Genomic DNA, 18,575 nt, shown 5'->3' with positions numbered 1-18,575 from the left:
AATATAAGCAGTATGAACTCCCTCCCTCGTAACTCCTTGGAACTTGGAACTTGATGGGTCACTCCTTCTTCTAGGCTCTTAGAAAGAGAGTTTGTTATAAGATAGTTATCATCCTTCTTAACCACAACCACATCTTCGTGGTCAAGAACCTGCTCGACCTCTTCTGATTCTTCAACCTTTTCTTCAACAAGTTTGTTTGTAACAACAAAATCTATTTCTTTCACAAACATTTCAAAATTTTCGTTTCCAACCACGAAATTTTTTTCTTCTTCAACTTCTTCATGATCCTCTTCCCCGTCAGCGTCGTAGGTAGGGCTAGAGTCTTCAACAATTTTTTCTTCAACCACGAAATTGATTTTTTCTACAAATTCCTCTTCAACAAAGAAATTTATTCTTTCACAAATTTCCCCTTCCCCATCGGTGTCGTAGATGGGACCGAAATCTTCTTCCTCCTCTTCTTCAATTTCCTCTTCCTCCTTAATGTCTTCTTCATCATATAACTTGCGCAACATTTTTGGACAACAACTTCTGAACAGGAACTGAAATCAAACAAACTTAGTAGGGATTTTTTTAAACAGGAACTCAACAACACCCAATCGGAACTAGGCTCTGATACCACTTATGATACGTGTATGGTCTAGTTTTGTATTGAGATGGAATAATGTTTGAGACAAAAACAATAAAAGGATAGATTTGATAAACAAACTAGACCTATAGCTTGTAAATCTGAAGACAAACTAAGACCTATTAGCTTGAATTCGATCAACTCAAGGATCACGTCCAAAAGATGATAATTTGTGAACTATGACAATAATTCAAAGTGAACAAAAGGGTTCTTTGATTAAAATTCGTCTATTACATTTCTGATTGGGTGTTGTTGAGTTCTTGTTCCAAAAAAGAATCTTATAAGTTTGTTTGATTTCGGTTCCTATTTGAAAGTTTTTGTCCAAAAATGTTGCGCAAGTTATATGATGAAGAAGAAATAGAGGAAGAGAAAATTGAAGAAGAAGATGAGGAAGAAGAGTATGGTCCCATCTACGACACCGATGGGGAAGGGAGTTTTGTGAAAGAATAAATTTCTTGGTTGAAGAGAAACTTGTTGATGAAATTGAAGAAGAAGCTAATTTCGTGATCGGAGATGAAATTGTTGAAGCATTTGTGGAAGAAATCAATTTTGTTGATATGCACAACATTCTTGAAGAAATGGTGATTTTTGTTGAGCATCAAAAATCATTCCAAGAGCCCACAACCTCGAGGACCAATGAATATAAGTGCCACAAAAATCCAGCTTCTCGTATCTTTTATGAACATAATTCCTTTTCTAAAGATCTTAAAGAAATCCAAATTGGAAGCTTCATTGATCAAGAAGGTTTATTCGTTTTTCATCTTCATTTTCGTTTCAAAGTGTGGGAGATTTTTACACTTTGGAGGCCATGGAATGCTTATATTTTGCATTTTGAAGGCCTTGGTGACAGGAGGAAGTATGGTGAGAGGTTGGATTTTACTAATTATGATCTTACTAATGATGTTTTTATTTTGTCTTTGTTCATTGATCAAAAGGAGAAAAAAGACTTGCGTATTACTTTTGATAAAAAGTTTTGTGCAATTAGAGATGGAGACTTTTCATTCGTAGCTCAAAAACAGCAAGACCAATTATTTTTGGATGATGGCATAATTTTGTACCCTCCAAAAGACAATATGATGATTTCCAAAAAAATATGTGTTCATGGTGGTAGCAATCAATCACAAAAAGAGGCATTGTGTGGCAATTATTATTCCAAGTTTTCATGGTGTCCACAAATAAAAAATATTTTTATTAATTTTTCATTCATTGTTCAAAAACACCAAGAACAATGGTGTGAAGTGTGTGGCGAAAGAAAGAAGGATGATATCCATCTTTTTACAAACCATCTTTCTAAGAGCAAAGAAGAAAGAATTAATCAATATGAAGATCCAAGTCCCAAGTATTTACGTAGGAGGGAGCTCATGATGTTGGAACTCATATTCTTTTGGGGTGCCTTAAATTGGGAAGCCATGATATTGGGGCGTGCTGCTCATCAACTTACAAATACAAATGATGTTCCATTTGTTAAAATGACTGCAATTAGCAATTTAAATTATTGCAAGGTTAATTTGCAGGGTCGAGTTCATGGGAAGGTACGAAAATGGTTTTTGATCCACAAATGGAAGATACGGTTAGGATTAAATTCTATGAGTTGTTTGAGTTGTTTGAAGAACATGTATATGTGCAGAAGAGACCAGCTTGGAGTAAATAAAATGTCACATTCTACAATAAAAAATTGTTTTCAACACCTGTTGTCATGGAAGGTTTGCATGGGAGAACAACACAATTTGGTTCTTACCGAATTGAGGGCAATTCCTTTCGAAGAAGGAGGGAATGATACATGTGTGGAAGTGACAAATTCTGAAAATGATAATGGTTACAAGGTGGATTTGGGAGGAGACCATGGAATGCATGCTACCTTTAATGTGGGAGATCTTTCACCTTATCTTGATGATGATGGCCTTGATGAATTGAGGTCAATTCCTTTCAAAGGGGGAGGGGATGATCCATGCATGGATCATGAAAGCCCAAAAGGTGATGGATTAGTTATTACTAGTGGGATAGAAGGTGGTTTGGGCTTAATGGTTGGGTTGTGCATGGTAACCCACAAATTGAATTAGGGTTGCATGAAGGCTAGGGACACACTTTTAAAGGCTTCATAAGTGCTAAAAATGTTACTTTTTACTTCATAAAGCCTCCTAGCCGTTTTTATCACTCTTTGGTGGATTAGGGTTACACTTTAATGCTTCTGATGCCTCATTAATTCTTCTTATGGCTCTTTAATGAAGCATAGACGTTTTTTCTTCATCCTCAAGTGTCTTGGACGTTTTTTTTTGTGTTATTTCAAGAGTTTCCTTAGTTTTCATTTACTAGTTTTAATGAATAATTGGTTGGTTGGCTTGTAACCACCAAATTTGTAATAAAGGCTTCATATAAAGCCAAGTTTATGCATGGAAAAAGTAATAGACGAATTTTAATCAAAGAACCCTTTTGTTCACTTTGAATTATTGTCATAGTTCACAAATTATCATCTTTTGGACGTGATCCTTGAATTGATCGAATTCAAACTAATAGGTCTTAGTTTGTCTTCAGATTTACAAGCTATAGGTCTAGTTTGTTTATCAAATCTATCATTTTATTGTTTTTGTCTCAAACAATATTCCATCTCAATACAAAACAGCCCATACACGTATCATAAGTGGTATCAGAGCACTTATGATACGTGTATGGGCTGTTTTGTATTGAGATGGAATAATGTTTGAGACAAAAACAATAAAAGGATAGATTTGATAAACAAACTAGACCTATAGCTTGTAAATCTGAAGACAAACTAAGACCTATTAGCTTGAATTCGATCAACTCCAGGATCACGTCCAAAAGATGATAATTTGTGAACTATGACAATAATTCAAATTGAACAAAAGGGTTCTTTGATTAAAATTCGTCTATTACATTTCCATGGATAAACGTGGCTTTATATGAAGCCTTTATTACAAAGTTGGTGGTTACAAGCCAACCAACTAACTACTCATTAAAGCTAGTAAATGAAAATTAAGGAAACTCTTGAAATAACACAATAAAACGTCTACCACACTTACGAATGACAAAAAAACGTCCATGTCTTCAATTGTTCTTCAATTGCTAGTAATTGGTTATGAGAAGATGTAAAGAGTGTAACTCCCAAGGATTAAAGAAAGCCATCAATGATAAGAGTGTAACTCCCAAAGTTTAAAGAGAGTCATCAATGATAAGAGTGTAACTCCTAAAGTTTAAAGAGAGCCATCAATGATACCCTTCCAAATGCTTCCATAACCACCCAAGCTTTGAATCAAACAATCAATGAAGTCTTGGATTTATTAAACTTTTATTAATTTAATTAAGAAAACCCTAATCCATCAACTATCTCACCATGCACACCCTATAGGCCATTAAGCCCAAACAACTTTCTAGCCCAATATTAAGCTACCCATAACCTTTTGGGCCTTCATTATCCATACACGGATCATTTCTTCTCCTTATCTTTTATTATATTTCAATTTTTATATTTATGTTCCATGTATTCTGTTTTAGGATCGTTCCATGTGAATGGTATCCCAGTGTTGGTGTTATTTGACTTGGGAGGTACCCGATCTTTCGTTTCTCTTGCACTCAGCAAGAGGTTTGCCGAGTCTACGAGCATGTCAGATTGTCCTTTAGAGGTCGAGATTGCGGACAACCGATCCATCCGGGCATCAGAGGTTTATAGAGATTGTGTCCTGAGGATGTATGACGAGCGTTACCTCGTGGATTTGGTTCCCATTCCTTTGCGTGGGAACTAGGTCATCATAGGCATGGATTGGTTGAGCCCTAATGGGGCGGTGATCGACTGTGAGCAGCAGTTGGTTCAAGTCAGGACCCCAAGTGGGGGAGAGCTGGAGATTCAGGGTGAGAGACCGCAGCGCGGACCGGTCATGTGTTCAGAAATGAGAGCCAGGCGCTACCTACACCAGGGATGCCCAGGTTTTGTCGCCTAAATTATGGATACCCGGGAGGAGAGTAAGGCGACAGTGAGCGATGTGCCAGTTGTGCGGGAGTATCCAGATGTTTTCCCGGTGGATTTGCCTGGGATACCTCCGGAGAGACAGGTGGAGTTCAGGATTGACCTAGTTCCAGGTGCGGCTCTGATAGCCACGGCACCGTATCGGTTGGCTCCTCCTAAGATGTAGGAGTTGACTACACACTTGTAGGAGCTGTTAGACAACGGATTTATTAGGCCAAGCAGTTCAACTTGGGGTGCCCCGATTCTGTTTGTGAAGAAGAAGGACGGGTCTCACCAGATGTGTATAGAATATCAGGAGTTGAATAAGGTAACGGTGAAGAACCGTTACCCACTCCCGAGGATTGACGATCTCTTCGACCAGCTTCAGGGGGGCATCTTGGTTTTCCAAGATCGATTTGCGTTCAGGCTATCACCAGATGAGAGTCAGAGATGAGGATGTACAGAAGACTGCTTTCTGGACTCGCTATGGCCACTATGAGTCCGTATTGATGCCATTTGGACTCACCAATGCTCCTGCCGCGTTCATAGATCTCATGAACTGCGTATACCGACCGATGTTGGATCGTTCTGTGATAGTCTTTATTGATGATATATTGTTTTATTCCAAGACGCGGGAGCAGCACGATGAGCACTTGAGGGAGGTGCTGGAGACACGTAGGAGGGAGAGACTTTTCGCAAAGTTCTCCAAGTGCGATTTTTGGTTGCACGAGGTGCAGTTTCTGGGGCACCTCGTCAACCAAAACGGTATACTGGTCGATTCGGACAAGGTGGAGGCCGTGATGAGATGGGAGGTTCCGAGGTCTCCATCCGAGATTCGGAGCTTCCTTGGTTTAGCAGGCTATTATTGGAGATTCATTAAGGATTTCTCCAAGATAGCGGTACCCCTGACCCGACTGACCAAGAAGTCGGTGACTTTCCGCTGGGGGCCTGAGCAGCTGGCGGCTTTCGAGACTTTGATGCGTCTATCTCGGGTTTGGGCGCACTGTTGATGCAGAGAGGGCATGTCATCGCTTACACCTCGAGGCAGTTGAAGCCTCACGAGGCGAATTACCTGACACACAACCTGGAGTTGGGGGCGGTTGTTTTTGTTGGATTAGGTGTCTAAGTTCATAACTATTTCTGGAATGTACTTGACCCGGTTGGCATGGTCCATTTGGGTTGTATGGCATTGCAACACTTGGATAGACTAAATGAGAGAAAGGACACTTCTAGTTTATATATATATATTATAAGTTCTAATATATTAATAATATTATTTAATTAGTATTGATCAAGAATTAATTTAGAATTAATTTGGTGATCAAAAGGAGACAAATTAAATATATGGGGTTGATTGTGTAAATCATCCATTCTTTTATAGTGGGCTAATGATCCATGGTTTATTGAGTTGCGCTAAAAGCCATAAGGTGCTCCATGGATAGTCCATGGAGGTTATGAACCCATGGATCATGGAATATGAAAAGCCATGCACATTAGGGATTACATGGAGTAACCCTAGATGTGGCACACTATATAAGAAGCTCCATGGCTAGCAAAATCGGCCACTAAGAAAGAACAAGAGGGCTAGCCGATTTTGAGTGTGTGTGGACTTCTCTCAAAGTTATTCCAAGAGTTGTGGTGTTGTGTGAAACATTTGAGGCATCACACTTGAGGTGCTAGGCTAACAAGGTTCTCAAGGAATAGCTTTTATGTTTCAAAGTTCCCCATGTTATGCTAGTTAGGTTAAGAACCTTGGAAAATCAAATTTGCATGTATCTTAGTAAAACATAGATCCAAGGTTTCTAGGGTTGCATGTACACCTTAGGAGTGTTAGAATGCTCAAAACCCTTCAGTGGTATCAGAGCCTAGGCTTGTTTTGTTGATACTTGATGCAAATTGTTGAAAAAACTCTGAGGATGGTAGGTAGTACTTATATTTAATCATGTACTGAGGCTTTTTGAAGTGACTACCAACACAAGGAGACTCTCTATCCAAAATAATGGAAATAGGTACTCCATAACATACTACGATCTCATCTACATAAATTCGGGCAAGATTTTCCATTCGGTAATCTTCTCAAATGGGAAGGAAGTGTGCAGATTATGCCAATAGATCTACCTCTATCCCAATCGGATCGTTTCCTTTAGCAGTCCTTGTCAATCTCCATTAAAATAAATTATATCTACCATCCTGGTGGTTTGAATACCTCATATGAATCACAAGAGGATGGGCACCATCTAGACCATTAAGCACTTGGAGTCCTAAAATTATTAATGGTGAAGGATGTGTATGCATCCTTGCCAGTATGGAGAAAACCCACAATTTGATATGAGCATTGTTCAAAATGCATGAAACATCCTCTACTGCAAACAAGGTGCACTTGATTCGTTGGCTATGGAACATGAATGTGAAAGAGTATCTCTGTGACGATTCGTGAGAATAAACACAACTTAGTTACCTCAAGAATGGCCTCTGTTGCCATTGGGTTAGAAGATGTAGTCTTGTTATTGCCACTATTATCATTTACTTGATAGTTTGTCCATGTCACACCCCCAAACCGGAGCGACAGAAACGTCCGGGGGTGGATGACTTCATGTTAAGTATCACAACACATACATCATAGTAAAAGTTATATATAGCAAAAGATAGAAAACATGACTCCATACTGCTCTGTCTTCTCAAAATCCTGGGAATGTACCTGTCTACTAGTTGAGAATACAAGTATTTTGAAAAACAAAGTATCAACATTTAACTTGGTGAGTTCATAAGTATCTATGTTTAGAAGCTTGATGTTTGTTTCTTGACATTGTAATCATGTTTATTGTTCCAGAAAATCCAATATTTTCTAATATAACTGAAAAGTAGTTTTAAAACTATAAAACCGTTCTATGTAATTGTTGTAGTACTATAAAATAGAGTAACATAAATTTAGTTCACAATAAAACTATAAAAAGGAATGTTCTATGAATTGTTTATGTTTCTCTTTGTTATAACTAGTATGTTGTAATTACTAGTTATAACAAAGAGAAACATAAACAATTCATAGAACATTCCTTTTTATAAAAAGGAATGTTGTAATTACAGTGCTAAACAATGCTGCTAAACTTTTTCGCTTTCTCTCTCTACTTTCTCTCTCTTCCCCTGATTCTCTCTATCGGTGGTGCGATCTAGTTTTTGGTTCATCGGTGCTGCTTTTCCGATGAATTTCATTTAGTCGTTGAAGCAATTTCTCTTCTGTTTCCGTTGTCCTAATGGGTGCGTCATCTAAAGCGGATCGATTGAAGGAAGTGAAAGTTAAGCCACCGGATAAAAGTGCTGCTGTCCGGTACGTTAGGACTGAAGTGCATGTGAAAGATCTAGTTCCCCCTGGGGTCATTGATCAGTCCTCAGCTACGATTTATAAAGCTCGTCGTAAGCCAAGTGCTTCTGGAGCTGTTGCTTCGGGGATTGGAAAAGTTGAATGGAAAATGGAGGGGAAAGCTTTCAGAGTGAAGAACAGAGCTCGGAAAATTGTGGATGGGATATCACCGATGGATGCAAAGGAATACTACACTGAAGAAGCTAATGAGGAGGAAACGGAAGATGACTCGGAGTCTGTATCGGCCTGGGAGTCGGATTCTAATAGTTCAATTCCTGGAAATGATAGCAATATGAAGGGGTTGAAGGATGGGGGTTTTGGTGAGCTGAAGACTATTGGAGTTCAAGTTGTCTCTATTCCTTGAGGTAATACTGCTAATTTGTTGAAAAATTGGGATGGTTCTAAGGTGAATGATGAATTATTGAGCCCTAGTTCGGAATTGAAGAGTGTTACTAGTGAAATGATTAGGGTGAATCCTAACATTGCTGTGATTGATGTCAATAAACCTGTATGCCCTGAGTTGGTTGATGATGAAGTTAAGAAGTCTAGATCTAATGGTGATAAGAAGGTTATCAGTAATGAAGAATTTATTCCGGGAGTTGGCTTTCAATTTCTTAATGAGTTGAAGGTGGAAATACCTAATAGGAAGGATTTAGATAGTAAGTTGAATCAGGAAATGGATGTCGATATGTCAAATTTGAATAAGCAAGTTAATGAGGAAGGAGATGATTCTGAAGATGATGGTTCTTCTGAAGAGGATGGGGAAGATGAATCTAGTGAGGATGAGTCTAGTGAAGATGAGGAAATTGTGATGGAAGAGGAGGTTAATACTAAGATGAGTAAAGAGCCTAGTTTAAAGATGAAGTCTGGTACTGTTATTAATAGTATTAATATGCTTCCTTCTATTTTGGGTGATGCTAATAGTTGTAAAAAGGTGGATGGTGATAGTCAGGGGAACTTGTTGAACTCTTATGCAGGTGTGTTAAAAGGTAATAGACATAAGGGTAAGATTAATGTCAAGTTTATTCCAGGGGAAAAAGGCAAAGAAGAAGGACCTGTTATTATCCCGATTGAGAATTTAAAGAAAGCGAGTATTCCATATACTAATACTTTATATGGGTATATGATTGATAAGAAGTTAGCGTTTCCTGTGATTCAGCAAGAGGTTAGAAGGCTATGGAAGAATGTGGGTCTTGAAGAGATATTCATGAACAGTAAAGGGTTTTTCTTCTTTAAATTTAGTGATGAGCAGGGGATGTTATCTATATTGGAGGGAAGCCCATGGTTGATGTTCAATAATATGCCATTATTTCTTCAAAGGTGGAGACCAGGTCTGAAATTAACCAAGAATAGTCATGATAAAATTCCGGTGTGGATCAAAATCTTTGATTTACCTTTGGAAGTATGGAGTGGAGAGAATTTGTGTATTATAGCGAGTAAGTTGGGGGTGCCTATGGCTTTTGATTCTTTTACTGAGGAGATGTGTTTGGAACACAAGGGTAGAAACGCTTATGCTCGAATTCTTGTTGAAATGGCGGCTGATAAGGAATGGATGAGGAAAATTGAGGTTTCTACTTGGGATTTTGTTACTAATTCTGCTGTGGTTCAGAGTTTTGATGTGGAGTATGCTTGGATGCCTTCTAGATGTAATCACTGTAAGGTTTATGGGCATACGGATAAAGTTTGTTTGGCAGCTTTGAATGAAGAGAAAGTGGTAAAGAATGGGGATAATGGGAACAATAAGAGAAATAAAGGGAAGGAAATGGTTAATGATGATGGATTTACGGAGGTTGTTTATAAGAAGGTTGCAGGAAATAATGATGGTGAAGGTACTAGTAAATCTAAGGAGGGTCATGCTCAATTGTATAATCAAAGATATAGTGGGAAGAATGGAAATTTTAACAGGGGAAATAATTTCAGAGGCAATTATGGGAATAGAGGTGGTAATGGAAGGGGACAGAATGGGAATTGGAATAATAAAGGGGTGGGTCATTGGAATTTAGAAAAGAATAGAAGATATGAGAAGTTTGTTAATGGTGAGGCTTTGGTTGGTAATCAGGGGAAAATGGAGAATAAGATGCAGGGGAATGCTATAAAGGATGATAACATAAAAGTGGGTGTTAACAAGAGTCTAGAAAATAAGACTGTTTCTAGTGATGGTTGCAGTATTAAAAATAGTTTTGAAATCCTGGGAAGGATTGATGAGGAAGTTATGGATATAATGGAAGAGGATGCTAAGGGAGGCAAAGTTGATGGTTATCAGGAAGGTGATTGTGTTGATTATTCTTCTGATGTTGTTGGAATAATGAATAATAAGTTGGATCCTTCTAAGTTTGTTGGGAAGGGTAATGTAGGGAATGAAAGTAATAAAATGAAGAATAGTATGATGGTTCAGGGGAATAGTAAAAGCAAAGATGGGATTTCTCAGGCATTTGAGGAGGTAAATGCCAAAAACTCTATTATTTCCCAATGATATCTATAGGGGTATGGAATGTCAGGGGCTTGAATAAAGCTATTAAGTAGAAGGAGGTTATTGATGTTATTAGGAGTAATAACCTTGGTATATGTGCTGTGGTGGAGTCTCATCTCAAGGTCTTAAATCTTAAGAATATTTGTGTTAAGACCTTTGGTCAATGGGATTGGGTTTCTAATAATAGTAGCTGTGAGGCTGGAACTAGAATAATTGTTGGATGGAATCCAAGACTTTTTGATGTGATGGTGATTTCTCAGTCTAGACAAGTTATTCACTGTTATGTTAGATTCTGTGATTCCAATTATAGCATGTATTTGTCTTTTATATATGCTGCTTCGAATTATCTTGAGAGAAGGTTATTATGGGATAATTTGAAGAAACATAGTTTGGTTGTTAAGAAGGAAGCATGGGGAATATTAGGTGATTTTAATGTTGCTTTAAAACCATCGGAATATTCTGAAGGTTGTTCCAAAACGCCTAAAGGAGTTGATGATTTTATTGACTGTATAAACTTTATTGAAGTTGAGGATCTGAATTCCTCTGGGTTTCAGTTTACTTGGAATAAAACTCCTGCTGGGAATAAGGGCCTTTTGAAGAAGTTAGATAGGGTGATGGCCAATTTGAAATTTGTTTCGGATCATCCTTTAGCTCATGCTGTTTTTAAACCTTATAGGGTGTCGGATCATTGTCCTGCTATTTTAAATGTTCCTGTTGGCAAATTGAGATGGAAACCTTCTTTTAGGTTTGCTAATTTTATCACTGAAAAGGTGGAGTTCTTACCCCTGGTTAAGGAAGTTTGGGATGCTAATATTGAAGGTTTTTTTATGTTCAAAGTGTGCCAAAAGTTGAAGATTCTTAAAAAGCATTGTAGGGAGCTTTGCAATAAGCACAGGGGTTCTGGGAAGAGAATCCAAATGTTAAGAAAGGAGTTGGAAAGTAAACAATCTGAAATTGATCTTAATCCTTTTGATTGTAAGATTAGGGAGGAGCATATTAATATTCTTTTTGATTTTAATGTTGCTTGTAATGATGAAGAAAAGCTTCTTTTCCAGAGATCTAAGATAAATTGGTTACAGGAAGGGGACAATAATACAAAGTTTTTTCATAGAGTTGTGAAGAGCAAGGGCAATAGAAATCGTATTCTGATGGTTATTGATGAAGATGGAAGATGGGTTAGTGGGAAGGCTATGAAGGATAAATTTGTTACTCATTTCAATAAGTTTTTGGGTTGTAAAGATGTTACTGAGTTTTCGTGTTTAAATGATGGTTTCTTTCATAATAAATTGGATAGTAGGGTGGCTGCTAATATGATTAGAGTGGTGACTGATGAAGAAATCAAAGTGGCGATGTTTGATATTGATGAAAATCGTGCCCCTGGACCTGATGGGTACTCCTCCAAATTTTTTAAAAGTTCTTGGAACATTGTTGGGCCGGAGGTGTGTAAAGCTGTGAGGGAATTTTTTTGGACTGGTAAATTGTTGAAGGGGATTAATGCTACGAGAATAGTGCTGGTTCCTAAAGTGGAGTTCCCGAGGAAAGTTTCTGATTTCCGTCCTATAGCCTGCTGTAACACTTTATATAAGTGTATTAGTAAGATTATAGTGAACAGAATTAGAAATAGTTTGGGTGATATTGTGAGCAAATATCAATCAGCTTTCATTCCTGGAAGATCTATTGTGGATAATATTCTCCTTGCTCAGGAGCTGATGGTGGGGTATAAAAATAAGAGGGGAGTTCCCAAATGCACCATAAAGATTGATATTCAAAAGGCATATGATACGGTGGATTGGAATTTTCTTAGTAGAATTCTGCAGGGGTTTGGTTTTCATACAATAATGATTCAGTGGATTATGGCTTGTGTTTCTACTCCTTGGTTCATGCTTAACTTTAATGGTGAAGATCATGGGTATTTTGAAGGAAAGAGGGGTCTTAGGCAGGGTGATCCTCTATCTCCTTACCTATTTACTATAGTTATGAAGGTGTTTAATATCATCCTTTTGAAGAAAATTGAAGCTGGCCGGAATTTTAAGTTTCATAGTAAGTGTATGTCCCTTAAAATTACTTATTTATGCTTTGCTGATGATTTGTTAGTTTTTTCTTATGGAAATGGGAATTCTGCTAGAGTTATAAGGGATGCTCTTGATGAGTTCAAAAAAGTTTCAGGGTTGAAGGTGAGCATGGAAAAAAGCCAGATTTTCTTCAGTTGTGTTAAACCCAATATGAGAAGGATTATCTTGGGCATTCTTCCTTTTGATATTGGGAGATTTCCTTTTAAGTATTTGGGAATTCCTATGTGTGTTACAAAATTATTTGATAGAGATTGTAAACAGCTTATTGAGAAGATTAAGATGAGAATTTTCAATTGGAAAAGCAAGGCTTTATCGTTTGCTGGAAGGCTGCAGCTCATTAATTCTGTTTTGACATCTATTCATGTGTATTGGGCTTCGATTTTTAAAATTCCCATTGCTACTATTAAAGAGATTGAAAAGCTTTGTAGAAGTTTCTTGTGGGCGAATGGTGAGGTAGTTAAAGGGAAAGCTAAAGTCAAGTGGAATGATATTTGTAAGCCGAAAATTTATGGTGGTTTAGGAGTGAAGAATTTAAGGAAATGGAATGATGCTTTGTTAGCTAAACATGTGTGGAATGTGATTAATAGCAAAAATTCTCTGTGGGTTCAGTGGGTGAAATCCAATTACATTGGAAACAGGAATTTTTGGGATATTTTGCAGAAGAAGAGTATGAGCTGGACTTGGAAGAGGTTCCTTGAGGTGAGAAAAATTGTTAGGCCCCATGTTGTTTCGTGTGTGGGAAACGGGATGAATACTTCTCTCTGGCATGATTGGTGGCACCCAATTAGTATTTTATGTTCTATTATATCTAGAAGAGATTGGGTTAGCAATGGGTTTAGTGATTCTTCCTTGGTCAGTGATGTTCTAGTCTATGATTGCTATACTTGGCCGGTTGAGTGGGTTAATATATTCCCTGGATTGAAGGATGCTCCCATGTTTTGTATTGAGCCTAATCTGAGGGATGTTGTAGGTTGGAGAGATAAGAAAGGAATATGTAAACAATTTTCATGCAAACAGGTGTGGTGTGATATAAATAATTTTGGAGACCAAGTTCCTTGGCATGATATTGTTTGGTATGGTAATTGCATTCCTCGAAATTCGTTTATTTTGTGGATGGCTATTTTGAATAGATTGAAGACCCAGGATCGTGTCAAAGGTTGGGAAGTTTCTGGTAACTTACTTTGTCCTTTTTGTGCTGTTACTCCTGATTCACATGTTCATCTCTTCTTTAAATGTGATTATTCTCAACTTATTTGGAGGTATTTTTGTAATAAGATGGGTCTTAATCTTTTTATGGATGATTGGAATGAATTGATTATGAAGCTGTGCAGTTTGTTTAAAAGGAATTCTGGTGAGAATCTGGTTAATAAATGTGTTTTTGCTAGTTGTGTTGCACATATTTGGAAGGAGAGAAATTCTAGACTTTTTAGTAACAGGAGAAATTCGTATAAGGGGCTGATTGCTTGTATTGAAAGTGAAATACATTTAATGCTGTTGGGGTTGAGGAAAAAGGATAAGATGGTCAATGATAAAGTTTTTAAGGCCTGGGGTATTTCTGGAATGGAAAAAGTTTAAATAATGGGTGCTATTTTCTGGTTTTTTAGTTTGTTGGTTGGTGGCTATTGGTTTTGGGGTTGGCATAAAAGGATGTTTAACTTTGGTGATCTTAATGCTGTGGATTGGTGGGGGCATTTTTGGAATAAGTTTCTTTACAAAGGAATTGACGGATTGTGTTACTGGTTTCAGAGTTTGCTCTCAAATCATGTGACTTGTACCTATGGGATTTTCTGTTTGGATATGATCTTTATTGAGATTATCCAAATGGAGAATCCTAGACATGTGATTGATGCCATGTCTAGTATGAAACTTGTTCTGATTTCTTGGAGTTTTGGTGTTAGTTTGTTGTGGTTTGGCTTGTGCTTGATATGCAGGAATTTTTTGCAAAGGTCGGGTTTGGATCATGTTTGCAAGCAGATGGAGTCTTTTCTGTTGAAGACTAAGTGGAGGATTGATGAGAGGAGAAGTGACAGAAGATGCGGGATTGATAAATTGATGGGGTTTTTTATAGTTGCAATTATGAGTGTTATAATTGTATCTTTTATTGGTTCTATGTTATGTATTGTGTAGGGAGTATTGTGGTTTTGTTGGGTTTTTTCTTAAAGCTTGGCCTTCGGACTGTGGGTTTTTTTAAGGGCCTTACCCCTTGCTTAAGTATTAATGATCTTTGGGGATTTTGGTGGTGCAAGGGGGTGAAGTTACCTTTTTTCCCACTTTCAATAAGTCTTTGGGCTAGCTTTAAGGATAATAAGGTTTTTTGGGTTTTTGGGTGGTTAAGTCTCGTTATTAAAAAGTGGCTTGGTAGTTGGTTATGGATAGGTTGGTTAGATTTGTATTTTGTTTGACTATTTTATTTCCGTTTGTTTTTGTATTCTTTTATTCTTTTTAATAAAGTTTGCTGAGCTTTGGCTCTTTCAAAAAAAAAAACTAGTATGTTGTAATTGTATTCTTTGAAGACTCTGTAATTTGTGAGTGTGGCTGGTTCCACCAGTTGTAATTGTAAGTCGTAATATCATACTTTAAATCGTATTGTTTGTAAAACCAGTACGTTGCATTTGTACTCTTTGGTTTAATTATTCATACACTAATCGTATTGTTCATATCTTTTTGTGAGTTATTATAACCATGCTAAGACTAGTAAGCCTGATACAACGCTTTACAGGCGTTAGAACTGTAACGACATTTGTCACTCAAAGACATTACAGCCTGACTGTAGCGAACAATCTGAGTGCGGGATTGTCCATCCCGTATAGATCTATACACATTTGTCTCGCTCTCTGTCGGGAGATAATGTTTATAATTATCAAGTCTTTAATAGTATTGCTTAAATAATTAAGCGAGTGAACTTTGTCTCACAAAAGCCATACTGACAATTACGTGTACAATAATGAGGAAAAGTTATTCTGAAATAAATGAACTGATAGTATGATCCTTTTCTAGTATACTTGAATGTAAAGTATTTGTACGAGAGTATACTGTTAAACTTTGTATAACTGACTAGTGAAAATAATATAGAAGTTCCATAAATTATACCTATTATAATTTATGTTTGTATTTTGTTTGATATGAATTATTCATGAAAATACCCCCTTTGCTCGGCATGTTACAAAGGGTAATGAATCCAATTGAAGTAATTTTTATATTCATATATATATATATATATATATATATATATATATATATATATATATATATATATATATATATATGATTTTTGGTAAAATATAAGTTTAAAAAAGAGTTTATAAAACAATTAATGGAGTTTAACAATATTTAAAAGAGTTTCAGTAAGTTAAAGTCATTTTAGAAATATATATAAATCATTATTTGTAAACACAATATTCTTGTGTTAGACTTGTATCCCCCCCCCCTAAAACAGTGAAAAATAGTAAAAATGCAGGGGTATGTATGAACTCACCTTATGTGAGTATTCTAGTGAAGATCCGAAATGGTAGTTTTAATTCCACAAGTAAGATCCCGTAACAAAACTGAGTCCTAATAGCATATCACACAATATATGTGTACATAATTAGCGAAAGAAGTGACAAATATGTTATGGAATAGCCTTAGATGTAAGAATCACTTACAAAAGGAGTGTTAGAAGTAATTCGTGAGGTTGTTTGGAGTTTTCGGTCAGCCTTGAGTTTTCGGCCACTTGATGATTCAAGCGGTGTTCTTGGTGTTCTTGGTGAAACCAAGAAGATGTGAGTGTTTTCGGCCCAATATAAGGAGATTAGAAGGTGTTTATGAATGATATCAAGAACAAAAGATGATACTTTGCAAGATTCTAAGAAGATACAATGGATTTTTGCATGGAATTCATGAGAAATGAGAGGTTTCGCATGTTCTTGAGAGGAGAGAGGAGTTTTCGGTTTGAAGATCTTGAGAGAAAAAGGTAAATATTTCAGTTGAAATATGAGAGAATGAAGTGTGTTTTTGGTCCTTACATATATATAGGTGTGCAATGTGGCGGTTTTAGCATAAATATCTAGATATTTTAGTGATTTCGGTCCAGCACACAAACCGGGGAACAGGAGTTTGCGGCCCGATGAGCATAAGGTTGCGAGGTTTACTGCCGCCTCGCACGTTTGTGGTCCGAGGGTTCTCGGCCATAAACGGTTTGCTATCCTTCGGTTTGCGGTCCGAAGAAAGAAGAGTATTGCTGATACATGTGTGGAAGTGACAAATTCTGAAAATGATAATGGTTACAATTTGGATTTGGGAGGAGACCATGGAATGCATGCAACCTTTAATATGGGAGATCTTTCACCTTATCTTGATGATGATGGACTTGATGAACTGAGGTCAATTCCTTTCAAAGGGGGAGGGGATGATCCATGCATGGATGATGAAAGCCCAAAAGGTGATGGAATAGTTATTACTAGTGGGCTAGAAGGTGGTTTGGGCTTAATGGTTGGGTTTTGCATGGTAACCCACAAATTGAATTAAGGTTGCATGAAGGCTACGGAAACACTTTCAAGCCTTCATAAGTGCTAAAAAAACGTTACTCTTTGCTTCATAAAACCTCCTAGTCGTTTTTGACACTCTTTGGTGGATTAGGGTTACACTTTAATGCTTCTTATGGCTCCTTAATGAAGCATAGACGTTTTTTTTTCATTCTCAAGTGTGTTGGACGTTTTTTTTTGTGTTATTTCAAGAGTTTCCTTAATTTTCATTTACTAGTTTTAATGAATAATTGGTTGGTTGGCTTGTAACCACCAAATTTGTAATAAAGGCTTCATATAAAGCCAAGTTTATGCATGGAAAAAGTAATAGACGAATTTTAATCAAAGAACCCTTTTGTTCACTTTGAATTATTGTCATAGTTCACAAATTATCATCTTTTGGACGTGATCCTTGAGTTGATCGAATTCAAGCTAATAGGTCTTAGTTTGTCTTCAGATTTACAAGCTATAGGTCTAGTTTGTTTATCAAATCTATCCTTTTATTGTTTTTGTCTCAAACATTATTCCATCTCAATACAAAACAGCCCATACACGTATCATAAGTGGTATCAGATGTGACAGTCGTCAAAATTCGAGTCGGTTTTAGATTTGACTAAACTTAGTTGCACATACAGGCACTACACATACTAGACTTAGTAACTAGAAGCTAAGTTATAACCTACTAGAAACTTGGAAACAATTAGAATCAATGGATAGTGTGCATAGATTTCACATTGATATGTGAATTCTATAACTACTTAACTGTAGAGACTATCCATATTCGGGTCATTCTTTGACTCGAACACCATTTCATGAATCATATTCACACATCATGCACTTGACCTAGAAGTAGAAATTAGGTCAAAGTCTCATAGAAACTTAAGTCAAAGTTGAAGAGTAGGACTAGTATACTTGATTCCTCAATTTCGTTTGAATCTCGGAATCACTACATAGAATGCCAATAAACCGCTAAAAATAAATTACAAACAATATTTCTAATTTGAATAAGAGTTATGAAACTCTAAAATAGTTTGAAGTCTCAAAATTCAAGTAATTTTGATATCCAAAGATTTACAAACTCTCAAAAACCCTAAATGCCCTAAAAACTCACATTTATAAACTTTGACCTTAAAAATTCTATAAAAATAATCATGAACCTTATAATATGATCTTATAACAATTAAAATTATGAAAATGCATTCAAGGAAAATGAAATTTAACTCATTAACATTTACCCTTAATTTATAAACCAAAAATCAAGAGTTTTATGCATAAAAACTAGGTTAAGGTGCACATTTTATAAAAAGTTGGATATTTTTATAAAAGATTTGAATTTTTATAAAAGAAACAAGAGAGAGGGAGCCTCTCCTCCCCTAAAATCGGATCCCTCTCTCCCCATATCTCTCTCTCACACTCTCATTCTCCAACACACACATCTCTCTTCTTTCTCTCTCTAGAAAACTCTCTCTACCTTCTCTCTACTTTTTCTCTCCAAACACCACTCCAATCTCTCTTCCTCCCTCTAAAGAACCAAGAAATATTCCAGAAAACAAACCCAAGAACACTCCTCAAACTCGAAATCTTCATCAT

General features: G+C 36.7%; 1 protein-coding gene across 1 annotated transcript; it reads left to right on the top strand.

Annotated features, from left to right (window-relative positions):
* The first annotated feature begins 7,834 nt into the window (after positions 1–7,834).
* LOC145140473 (uncharacterized) lies at positions 7,835–14,058 on the top strand. Its single transcript, XM_079073953.1, has 3 exons — positions 7,835–8,287; positions 8,348–10,381; positions 10,465–14,058. The coding sequence occupies exons 1-3, from the start codon at positions 7,835–7,837 to the stop codon at positions 14,056–14,058; spliced, it is 6,081 nt and encodes a 2,026-aa protein (XP_078930079.1).
* Positions 14,059–18,575: the final 4,517 nt, after the last annotated feature.

This window comes from Lactuca virosa, chromosome 9 (genome assembly GCF_052849685.1).
Source record: "Lactuca virosa cultivar CGN04683 chromosome 9, Lactuca_virosa_CGN04683_v6, whole genome shotgun sequence".
NCBI classification, from domain to species: Eukaryota; Viridiplantae; Streptophyta; class Magnoliopsida; order Asterales; family Asteraceae; genus Lactuca; species Lactuca virosa.
This window is presented reverse-complemented; position numbering and strand designations above follow the sequence as displayed.